This window comes from Rousettus aegyptiacus, unplaced genomic scaffold (assembly GCF_014176215.1).
Source record: "Rousettus aegyptiacus isolate mRouAeg1 unplaced genomic scaffold, mRouAeg1.p scaffold_m13_p_4, whole genome shotgun sequence".
NCBI lineage: Eukaryota > Metazoa > Chordata > Mammalia > Chiroptera > Pteropodidae > Rousettus > Rousettus aegyptiacus.
Window position 1 is genome coordinate 22,628,316 of NW_023416307.1, and position 12,365 is coordinate 22,640,680.

The 12,365-nt window shown below is 37.1% G+C and overlaps 1 protein-coding gene across 2 annotated transcripts in view; it reads left to right on the forward strand.

The window, feature by feature from the left end:
- Nucleotides 1–254: 254 nt before the first annotated feature.
- GFM1 (G elongation factor mitochondrial 1) overlaps nucleotides 255–12,365 on the forward strand; it is a 37,265-nt gene continuing 25,154 nt past the window's right edge. Inside the window, exons 1-8 of one of the 2 annotated variants that reach the window (XM_016148872.2) lie at nucleotides 255–449; nucleotides 1,720–1,872; nucleotides 2,751–2,883; nucleotides 3,332–3,536; nucleotides 5,445–5,561; nucleotides 7,772–7,922; nucleotides 8,786–8,943; nucleotides 10,400–10,484. In XM_016148872.2, coding sequence (XP_016004358.2) covers nucleotides 360–449; nucleotides 1,720–1,872; nucleotides 2,751–2,883; nucleotides 3,332–3,536; nucleotides 5,445–5,561; nucleotides 7,772–7,922; nucleotides 8,786–8,943; nucleotides 10,400–10,484 — 1,092 coding nt within the window. In that variant the 5' untranslated portion in view covers nucleotides 255–359. Of the gene's footprint in view, nucleotides 450–490; nucleotides 690–1,719; nucleotides 1,873–2,750; nucleotides 2,884–3,331; nucleotides 3,537–5,444; nucleotides 5,562–7,771; nucleotides 7,923–8,785; nucleotides 8,944–10,399; nucleotides 10,485–12,365 lie in introns of those variants that run through there. The other variant, XM_036219044.1, reaches the window with a different exon arrangement.

The following is a 12,365-nucleotide window of genomic DNA, read 5'->3' on the forward strand; positions in this document are numbered from 1 at the left end:
AAATTAAATTCTGTTGTAAACATTTCTCCACATTGTTATATCTGCAAAAAAAAAAAAAAAATCCACGTTTAAAGGCTGCATCTTTCTGGGAGCTTGCAAAAGCTTGATTTAGCGCCACAAAGCGGCTGCAGTTCCTCTTCCGAGTCGCGAGAGGGCGCCAGGGCAGTGGAGGATGCTGCTCTGCTCGGAGATCCGGAAGCTTCTCCTCATTTTTCCTCCTCTTCCCTCCTCCGCATCTTTCGCCCCGGAAGTGTTCTTCCGGCGCTGATTGCCGGCGTGACTTTGAAGGCTCATGCCGCGGAGCGGGTAGCTGAGCGGACCCAGAGCCTCGGGGCCTTCTCACGTGTTCTGCGCTTGCCATGAGGGTCTTGGGAGCAGCCGCTGCCGCGGCTCTGGGGCGCGGTCCGCTCCCGCGGATCCCCGCCGTCCTGGGCTGGCAGGGAAAGCAGGTATTAGTGCCCAGATAGGCGAAACCGAATCAGAGACTGTCCGCGGGACTTTGCGGCCCTTCGGGGCATGGAAGTAGTAGTGACACCCATTCTCTCCCTGACACTTCCTTGCTGACAGCCGAATACAAGTCGTGCCTCAGTGCTGAATAGCTAGCAACTCATTACCATCACAGCTAACTGCTTGTTACTCATGAGCAGCTTCTCGGTGACCTGGGAGGTTGGACAGGCCTCTGATTTCTGGTAAAGCCTCTTATTTCTGATACCCCTTAAAGGGGAGAAATGACTGGAGTGGGAGTCAAGACAGTTGAAAAATTAATGTGTTCAGGGTTCGTATGCAGGGTTTCTGATTCATCAAGTGCTCTTTTCACTATAATGTGTCGTTGGGCTGACTGCCCCCTCTTTCGACCGACCCTGGGTTATTTAATTTGGTGTTCGAACCCCTCGATACTTTTCTATGGTCTTGTTTCTGCTTTTTGCGGGGGGCACAGAATGGAGTAGGATTATGTAGGACTTGAGCCTTTCCTATCACGCCAACCTCATTTGCTTTGCTCATTGTTGTCCCGGAATCTAATCAACTAAGCGCCGGTCACTCGGGTCCCATTTTCTCTTCTACCCATCTTTTCCAAGGTTTTCTGCTTGCGTTTTCCCAGAAGGGGCTTCAGTGCATTTTGGATGTACAGCCCTATAGGAAGAGGTATATTGTGTCTTGATTCCATAAAATACAGAATTCACTTCTCCCCCGATTAAAATAAAGTTTTTAAAAATGTCATTGTTTTTGTGTAGGAGAAATTAGAAACCTTTTGTGGGGTTCCTTGGAGCTATTGGCACCACTACATAAAGCATATAAATCCTCAAACATCCTTGCTAGCTGTGAACTAGAATAAGAAGGAAGGAGGAAAAAATTAATCTCAAATTTAAACAAAAAAACTTTATTTCTTGTTCGGAGCTGTCCTTCAGATTTCATCAGCCCCGGTGGTATATTTTCAAACCTGAAACATTCAGTAAAAGTATCTGCCCCTTTCTTTATTTGACTATATCTTTTCTGATATATTTATTTCTAGAGTGTATCTTTTTTATCTGTTTTGTAGTCTTTTTTTAGTTACAGGAGTTGCAGGTTGAGACATTTACTCTTAAGTTTCCAGGCTATCTAATATAGTTTGTATCCTTTAAGATTTCTTGGAAGAAAGTTGCCTACCAAACCCATTCTATTGCCTGTTTGTTGTGCACATTGTTAGTAAGTGCATTGAATTCAGCTTTCTTATTTTTTCAGGATAATTGGAACATCTGCCGATGGTGTTCATCAGGGGTGATCCCTAATGAAAAGATACGAAATATTGGAATCTCAGCTCACATTGATTCCGGGAAAACTACGTTAACAGAACGGGTGCTTTACTACACTGGCAGAATTGCAAAGATGCATGAGGTATGTGGTTCATGTTGATTCCAGATTTGTTAGAGCTTGGTTTTAATTGTTTTGTAGTTGCGATTTAATAAACTTAACAAAACCTGAGAGATTTAAAGAATGGTAACAGTGCTTCTTTAGTCAAAAACATATCACAACTAGATAGCTCAAGTAGGCTTGAAATGTTCTGAGGACGTGATATCTGGAGACCATCACTGTGGGTAGCCTAAGTGGATGTCTTTTGAGAATGTTAAGTCAATATGATGTATCCTTAAGCAGCCATTAAAATAGTATTTACATAATTTTTAATGTTATGGAGAGGTGTTTATAATTTTAAGTAGAAAAAGGGTTTAAGATTGTATATAGTATGAGCTTAACAGTTAAAAAAAAAAAAACATAGAAAAAGATTAATAAGAAAATCTTGACACTCCCCTGAAGAAATTATGTATCATTGAGTAACTTAACTCTTCATTAAAAATATTTCTTCAGATGAAGATCATCCTAAATCATGTACTTCAAAAGTTGAATCCTTCCCCCCCAGGCCTCAAAATCCACATGTAGCAGAGCAGGGAAAAAGTCCGTTCTCTGAGCATCTACTTGCAGACTGGCACAAAGCTGGTGGGCAGAGCAGGACAGAGGAGCAAGGATGGCTCTAAGTCTGGGTGATTGCTCTATGGTAGCAGTTGCTGAGAATGGCAATGAAAAAGGAGGTAGGCAGTTAATAGAGGGCAAAATCTGTAATCGGTTTTCTGTTTCATGAGATGATATGGTTTGACAAATCAGGTTTATCTGAAAATTGCATCAATTAACTACTTGTGTCCTGGTTCCATCTCGATAAAGATTTCTTTGTTCTTGGAGCGCAGGGACAGAGAGATCCTAATTGCTGTGCTTGTGTTTAGGTGAAAGGTAAAGATGGAGTTGGTGCCGTCATGGACTCCATGGAACTAGAGAGACAAAGAGGAATTACTATTCAGTCGGCGGCCACCTATACCATGTGGAAAGATGTCAATATCAACATTATAGACACTCCTGGTGAGTTCAAGTCTTGGTTTTATTGTATCTCGTTTTGGCAGCAGCATTTAGTTCTTTGCCACGATGCAGCTCATTTTTGAGTATCAAATAGTACTCAAAAGCATGACTGAATTCCTATCAGAGAAATCTGACTTGAACCTAGAGCATCTCATCCTTTTGTGGTATCCTTGGAAAATAGTTCCAATAAATTATTAGAAGGAAGGTTCTTGCTTTTTACAAATTGCAGCTGATTCAAAAGGTGCCTATGCCCTTGTATCTTTTTGCAGTGATCTTGTTTGGCCCCTGGACCTTATGGTGGGTGAATGGTATTGGTGGTCTACAGAATCCATATTCTTTTTATATAAAAAAGCTTACATAATAAGCAGAAATATAAAAATTTTTACTTGTGCATGTTATAAAAATTAAGACTTCTCTTTAAGACTGTCACACACTTCTGTGTCTCATTTAGGGCACGTGGACTTCACAATAGAAGTTGAAAGGGCCCTAAGAGTTTTGGATGGTGCAGTCCTTGTGCTCTGTGCAGTTGGAGGGGTGCAGTGCCAGACCATGACTGTTAATCGTCAGATGAAGCGCTACAATGTTCCATTTCTAACTTTCATTAACAAACTGGACCGAGTGGGCTCCAACCCAGCCAGGGCGCTGCAGCAGATGAGGTACTGAACCTGAGAAAGAGCAGAGCGGGTGTGATGATCTGAACAACAGACCTTCCATCCAGAAGGACGATTAATTCAATGTCATTAAGCTTTATCCTTTTTTTTTTTTAAATTTATATACCTGAGTGACCTATCTTAGTAAATAGAACCCTGAAGTCAGTAGCTCGGTTTGTGATCTAATCAACTACCTTCTCTGTAAAATGGGGGAAATATGACTTAAATTATAGGAAGGTTGAGGATGAATTCAGAAAACAGTCCGGCATTTTATTCTGTTTTGCTATAATTTGAGAAGTTATAAAGTAGATTCTAAAAGTACTTTGTGTTTATTTAGACAAATCTAGAAGATCATCTTCGGTTTTAACCTTTACTTGAGAAATTTTAAAGAATGTCCTGGAGTAGAATGCTAGATTCCCTTGCTTTCATATGGTAACGTGTGCTAAGACAACAGTACCACTTCCTTTCTGTACCAGATATAACCCAGTGGTCTTTACAGCATGTTATTTTGCACAGTTCTGTATATTTGACATAACCTTTGAAAAGAGTAGGTTTCACTTTACACCTTTTGTAGATGTGTAAGTGGAGCTGTAGAGTTCCTACTCAGGTTCCACAGGACAGAGCTGACAGATACAGGCAGCAAGGTTTGTCATAGCGGAAAGACCAAGAGTGATGTGTCCATTTTGGTATTGAGGACCTATAAGTGACCATATTGCTGTGTGCACTTTGATGAAAGTGATGTATTTGAGAATAGGAGAGCAAAATTTTTCTTCATTGGATATTTGTAATATTTTCTTGGTAAAATGAAACATTTTCCCTTTTTATTTACTTGTATTTGCTTGTGGTTGGCAATAGAGGGACTGTTTCTACTAAGTCTTTTTCTGAATTCCAAGAAAATTCTCTTTTAGCATTTATTTAACTACTTCGATTTGCTCCACTCCCAATTACCTGCTTTCTCGTTTTGTAGCTCCCATTAATCAGTTTTTGAAACTTCTGATCTGGCCTCTGAGTCTTAACTATCCAGCCATGCTTTGTCATACTTTCTGTCTCCTCGTTTTGCACTAGGTTATGAGAGAATTCTTGAGGTCAGTCTTTCAGCTCACCAATCTGATATCTGCATCTCTTCTGTTATTTAGCCATTTTTTCTTTTTAATTTCAGCAATTATATAGTTAATTTCCATAAACTTTCTGTTTTATTACAACATCTTTATTAACATAGGTAATTCCTTCTCAGATCTTTACATTTTATTTTCTTCTGGTAACTATCCTTGGAGGTTAGTAGTATTTTCTGAGCTCATACCTCTCTTTTAAGCTATTGTTTCCTTCGGATATTTGGTGATTCCCGGTTATATATCCATAGGTATAGATAGGTACCTAGAGTCTAGACGAAACAGTAGCTAGAACATGTTTTTTCTTGAGTAAGAATTCCTGCCTGTGAGTATAACTTCCATTCAGTAGTCGTTCCTGACTAGATGTACAGGCTGATGATGAGTGTCCGGCTTTAACACTTTCTCTCAGAGTTTTCCCCTAAGAACTTTCTCTTTAGATAGCTGTACTCAGTTTCACTAGTCAGCAGATTCAGGAATGAGATATTGGCATAGCTATCCCACCATCCTTTAATTTCCTGGTTAACCATCTATTGACCTGTTCTTCCCCCTTCTGTTTCTGATCCAGGGTATTCTGGGGATCAGATGGGAAAACACTTAAGAGTTCTTTTTGTTGCCTAACTAGGGTTGTGGCTTCCTGAGCATGGTGAGTTTGCCTGTCAGTCTGTTCCAGCTGCCTTATATCTTCTGACGACACCCCTCCCGGTTCCTCAACATCTGCCATTGATTTCTTTTTATATTTATTTTGTCATTTCAAAGGGATTTGGAGAGGAAAAAGGAGGTAAATATATGTATCTTTCTTTTTTAGGTCTAAACTAAATCATAATGCAGCATTTATGCAGCTACCCATTGGTTTGGAGGGTGATTTTAAAGGTATTATAGATCTTATTGAGGAACGAGCCATCTATTTTGATGGAGACTTTGGGTAAGTGTTAAAAATATACCATTAAAATCTTAGATTTTAAAAAGTATCTAAGAGAACGGTAAAGATGAGTTCTTTATCCTTAAACATCTTTTTGAAATGTGGCTGGAAGAATATCCTTTAAGATGATTTTGTTTTAATGCCTTTAATCCTAGTTGCTTCTCATTTTGCTAAGTGTTCATTCCAAGGGAGAATATGTTACTTTTTGGCCGATATATTTATATCACATTATGACATGCATGGTGTGGTGGAAGGAGCCCCACAACTTGGGCTAGTAATGTAATATTTTGTCCATTCATCCATTCATTCATTAAACTGGGAAGAAAATAGGGATCATAAGTATTTCCTTTACCTTCTTCATGGGATTACAAAAATAAAAAGATTAATAAAAAGCAGTTAAAATTATACAAATATGGTTTGGGCAATACAAAAAGTAAATTGGTAACTGACATGGTATTTGGTTCATCAGTCAACTTTTGAGTGACCTTTGCTTACAAAGCACTATAATTGCCCAGTTGTCCTCAAACCATGGCACTCAGAAAAGTCACCTGGAGAGCTTGTTAAAACACATTCTTGTATCCACCTTCAGAGATTCTGATTTAGCAGATCCAGGACGGGGCCTGTAATTTGCATTCTGGGAAAGCTTCCAAGTGATGCCGATCATGCGAGAACTGTCGACCAGACTCTTAAGTGACACTAATCTAGACAATGTGGAGAGTCATAAATGCCCCTTCGTTCTGAGGAGTGACCTCAGTAGCCTGGCAGTTTCTCCAAAAGTACTTCTTGATGGGCTTCCTTCCTCTGCTGTGGAACTGAGATTGCTCATCTGGCAGGTGGATAAAGGGTGTTGTAATCAGTTAACTGTAGACTTTATCAGGCATCTTGTAAGCAGGTTACAAAATGGAGACTATCCAGTGGATGAGGGGTTTCTCACATTTTGTGTGGCAAGTAAGTAACGATGACAAAGTTTGTCTAATCCTTAGAATGTAAGGCCCAGGAGAACAGGGATTTTTATCAGGTTTATCTAAGGCTATTTTCCCAGTCCTAGAGCTGCCTGGTACATGATAGGGCTCAAAAAACACCTGTAAATAAATAAATAAATAAATCTTCTCCTGAATTGCTAGAGCACAAGTTTCTGTGTTCGAAAGCAGAGATTTTTAAACATTGTATATCAGAACCACAGGTGGAAGTTCTTGATACACCTGCCTTCTTTTCCGGTCCTACACTACTGTGTATATGTATTTGGAAACGACTCCGTAAATCAGGGGTCCCCAAAGCCCAGGCCACAGACCGGTACCAGTGTGTGGCCTGTTAGAAAACGGGCTGCAGAGCAGGAGATGAACAGCAGGCAAGTGAGCGAAGCTTCATCTGTGTTTCCAGCTGCTCCCCAGCGCTAGCATCACCGCCTCAGCTTCACCTCAGTTCATCAAACTAGATTCTCATACGAGCAGCGGTCCCTGGTGCCAGAAAGGTTGGGGATTACTGCCATAGCTGATTCTGAGAAAAATCTAAGAACCAGGGACTTGCCAGGAAGGAAGAGGTTAAGCTCTCAAGGCTATGAAACGCATTCTTTAGACTATTTACAGTTCGTTTTTACTTTTTTATTTAGGAATATGTTTTCTGAAAAGATTATTTTTTGACATTAGTTTCCATTAAAAAATACTTTGAAAATTTTTATACTAATATTTCTAAATATCAAGTGTATCTACTTGGTGTTGTATATTTTATTTGTGACTCTTATGTATTTGACCCATAGAAGAGTAGAGAACTGGGGCCAAGATTGAAGTCTGTCATATTAAGTAACCTTTTTTTACTACAAAATTAGAGTATTCTGTGTTAAAATTTGTGCAATTGGGTTTGTTAATCACCAAAAAGAATAAAGTCAGGTCTCTAAACCTGCTTGTAAGAGACTGATGTTCTGATTAATTTGGTTACTAGAATTTTCAGGTGCTCAGGCTGGCTTTAAATCTTGGCTCTTCCATTTGCTAGTAATACAACCCGGAGCAATTTGCTTTGCCTGTTTTGCTTACCATCTGTCTGAATTTTAAAGATAGCCATTAGCATTATTTGCCATATTAATGCAAAGGTATCAGAGCTCTTTCTCATCAAAAAAGATATTTTAGCCACTAGTTTAACTTTTGCACTGGTACTTTGTATATTTAATTGAATATCCTTAAAGTACCAAAAAAACCCACAAAGATCTGTTTTTTTAGTCAGATTGTTCGATATGAGGAAATTCCAGCAGAATTCAGAGCAGCCGCAGCGGACCACCGGCAGGAGCTGATTGAATGTATTGCTAATTCAGATGAGAAGCTTGGTGAGATGTTCCTGGAGGAAAAAATACCTTCAATTTCTGATTTAAAGGCAGGTGCTCTCAAAATCAGTACTATTTAACAAGAAATAGAGGGTTTTGTTTTTGTTTGTGGGGTGGAGACATGATGCTTTTATGCATGGGTTTTATTAATGAAATTGTACAATTTATTAAACATGATTTATTTCTTCAAAACTTACTTGACCTGGCATATTACTTTTTTTAAGTCGTGAGTTACATAATATCTTTAAATGGGAAAGGAGTCATAGTTTGTTCTAGAAAAAAAGATAAATAGCCTCTTGGATATATCCTTACTCAGAAGAAAGAAGATAAGTCAGAAATGTTACAGTAATAACTATGTATTTTTTTAAAAAAAGAAAACAAATCAATTAAAAGATTTAAATAGATGATGCTTTCATATGGTTTAAACATTTAAAAAGTATACAAAGGTACACAGCAAAAAAATCTCTCACCCATCTCCCAGCTGCCTGGTTCTCTGCCTGCTCCCCATTAAGGTAGCTAGTTCATAGTGGCTGGTGTATCTTTCAAGAGATTTTTTGGTATGTGTTACTTTTTCCTCTATTTTACATGATTAACATTGTTTTATACAGTTAGCATACCATTTATACTGTCCGATGTGTGTCTGTTTTCTATGTGTGTATATATATTTTTTACCAATTGAAAATTAGTGACATTCCAAGAATGTTGAAACCAGCTTTCTAGTTCTGAAAAAAAACTTGATTTTTTCCTTTTTTTTAAAAAAAATATTTTCCTTAAGTCATAGAGGACCTGACTAGTCTTCACTAGAGCCAATACTCTAGAGAGTATTAATTCATTTCATTTGTTGGTTTGTAACTGATTTAAAACAAAGTGTAATTTTTAAGATAACTAATCATTAATTTTTTTTCTTTTGTAGCTTGCAATCCGAAGAGCTACTCTAAATAGGGCATTTACTCCTGTCTTTTTGGGAAGTGCCTTGAAGAACAAAGGAGTTCAGACTCTTTTAGATGCTATTTTGGAATACCTTCCAAATCCATCTGAAGTCCAGAATTATGCTATCCTCAATCAGGAGGAGTAAGTCTTGGAAACCGATTCTTCATGTTACTGCACAGGGTGATGTGAAGTGTGCTTTTGCCCCAGCGGCATGGAGGGGGTTCACCATTCTTCCCCACCAACTCAGTAAAGCAGGGGTTCCCAATCCCTGGGCTGTGGACTGGTACTGGTCTGTGACCTGTTAGGAACCGGGCTGCACAGCAAGAGGTGAGCGGTGGGCGAGGGAGCAAAGTTTCATCTGCATTTGCAGCTGCTCCTTGGCACTAGCATCACCGCCTCAGCTCCACCTCAGATCATCAGGCGTTAGATTCTCATAGGAGCACTGGCCAAAAAGGTTGGGGACTGCTGCAGTAAAGATTTGCAGATAAAGTCAGATTTATTGAAAGTACATTTTTAGAAGAAGACAGGTCACATCAAGGAAGGCTGCAGCCCCGTGAGGAGGTGAAGAGACAAAAGAGTATGCGGCAAGTGAGGGAATAGCTGTGACAGCACAGAAGTGGGAAGGGCTGTTTATACTTGGGCCATGATGGGAGGTGACAAGGGTAGTCCTAGGTGATTGGCAGGTGAGGTGGTTTTGATTGACATTTGGCTGTTATATAACCCTTTACCTGCTACACATGTGCTTACCTAGAATTCAGTCTGTTACAATTAGATTCATGAACTTGCGGGCATATGTATGATATTATTATGACGGTATAATGAGGCTGAGTTTAGGGTAGTACTTTCTGCACACTTGTTTGTAGCTGGTTTAAGCTAGCAGCTTTTATGGCCTTTGTGCATAAGATGTAGGGATAATTCATAAATTGTGTGTTTTAGGGAGGTCCTTAAGGGAGGGCTTTCGTTCCTGTAGCTCATGACTATCTAGCTACCTACCTAACATTAGTGTATGCAGAAATACTTTAACAGTTTGCACTATGAAAGAATATAAGAATGGTTCTTGTAGTTGTGTTTGTGCGGTGTTTTTTTTTGTTGTTGTTTTTTGTTTTTAATTTACAAAAGGCAATCACCATTTCATTTTGGGTAACAATTTTGGCATATAGAAAATATGCTGATTCCCCTATTCTATTTGTGAGTTAGAAGTGTGATATATTTTATTATCCATCAAGATTTAAATCATTAGAAAGTTTTCTCACTTGGGAGCAGCTCTTCTCAGTCATTTTTTAAAAAAGAACTTAAAAAAAATTTTTTTTAAGAAAAGAACTGTTTTTAAAGGTCTTATTGATTATTTTTCTTTATCAGACCGTTTCTATGTTTTTTTTTCCTCCAAAGTTTACTATGGTCCTGTCACAGTGTAGTCACTAAGCCCAAAGAAATTATTCTAACTGATCTCTTTCAGTGAAATTTCACTGATATATAAGGTCAGAAGTGTTTATTTAGCACATGTGCTTTTTTCAGATAATACTTTTTGATTAAACAAATTGATATAAAAGAAATGTCAAATATTAAGTCTCACGGAATTATATTTTTTTTATTTCAGTGACTCAAAAGAGAAAACCAAAATCTTAATGAATTCCAAAAGAGACAATTCCCACCCATTTGTAGGCCTCGCTTTTAAACTGGAGGTAAGATGCTTTAATGTCATTAACTGCTATATGTAGTTTTCTTTTAGGATTTTATTTCTATTACACAATGACTCTTATTACAGATTTGGTTATAGTTTTCTCTGCTTTTACTTTTTTTCCCACTCTTTTCGTACTGGCTCTTTATAAGGAAATTATACATAGCCTATACTTAAGGGGTTGGGAATTATATTCCACCTCCTTGAAGAAGCACTGTCTACTTAAGTTATTTGAGGTTCTTCTGTATGGGACAGTTATTTATTCATTTATTTATATCAGTATGGACTTATGGATATTTATTTTGTACTTTGAGTTATAATTTAGTAGTCTGTTACTTATTTTGTCGGCCCAGATTGGCCAGGTTTGGCATTGGAGCTCTTTCAGTTGGGCCCATGTCTCTGACATTATCCAGTGTTTTGCTTCTTTTGACTATTACTTTACTTTCTGGCAAAACAGAATGCTACAGACGTATCTTGTATATTCTCTGCCCCAGTGCTAAAACCAGCCGTTTCTTTAGGAGCCCTGGTTTCTTTCAGTGGAGAATAGTATTAGAAAAAACCAAGATTTGGGCACTGGGTATGCTTTTTGTTGTGTTGTTGCTTCTGTTCATAGTATTTTAAGTGTGGGGGGAAAAACGGGTAAGTTGGAAGTGCACAAATGGTTATTTCTGGCATGGAATTATATTTGGTGGGCTTTTTTTAAAATTTTACTTAAAATCTTTTACAGTTTACTTATTGATATAAAGGAACTGTCTGTCATTTGTTTCTCTAAAAGGAGAAAAAAAGTAATTTTAAGTTAAAAAATAGAAGTAACATTGCAGTGACAATTCTTACGCATAAAGCTTTTAAAAATATATTTAGGAATAGTTATTATTGACTTAAAGGTATGGCATAGTTTAATATTTAATGGCTTATATTGCTAGTTGCTTTCATATCATCAGAATTAATATATTGGATTATTTTAACCAAATTTTGTTAACATTGAATATTTATTAAAAATCATTCCTGACAATAAATGAAAAATGGTTTTTATTTAATCTTGCCTTAATTCCTAAAATTAGAGAACATTTTTCTACATACTGCATTTATTATGCAGTTGTATTTCTTCTTTTGTAATTATCTATTTCTTTTGTTAGTACATATTTTCTCTAATAAAGTTGATTTTTAAAAACAATTAACACTTTAAAATTTATTTAGTCAAACGTAGTCTTTAGTCACTCATTTTTAACCTTAAAAACCCTATTCTTTGAGTATACTTAGTAAATATTTACTTTTGTTTTAATCTCCATTTTTCTAGTTGGGTTTTTTGGATTGTTAATCTAACTGGAATTTGTTTTGCTATATATTGTGAGGTAGCATCTAAATTTATTTCCTCCTCTACCTCCTAATAGAATAATAATTATCCAGTTCAATTTTTGAATTTTTCCATTTTTTTATGTGTCCTTTATCATCTGTTGACAAATGAATTAAACATTTTAGATTATTGTACTGTATTTGGGGCTCTGCAATCTAATTTGTGCTACATTTTAAGTTTTGGAGTATTCACTATATTTTTATATCAACCAGGGTGAGTTTCTTCTCATTACCATAGTTTTTCAAAACTTTTAAATTTATTCATTCTTCTACATAAATTTTCAAATCACTGATTAAATGTTTAATAATTTCTCTTGGGATTTTGATTCCTATTGTGTTAAATCTATAAGTTAATATGGGAAGAACTGGCAACTTTTAAATACACATTGGTTAGTGTTATTATGGTTCAGGAGGAATTGATTCTTAATTATTCATTTTATATTTAGTCATTTTACAAAACTTATTTATATAACTTTCCAGGTGATTCTCAAATTTTTTTAGATGTATTAACACGGGCTTACCATTTCTAATG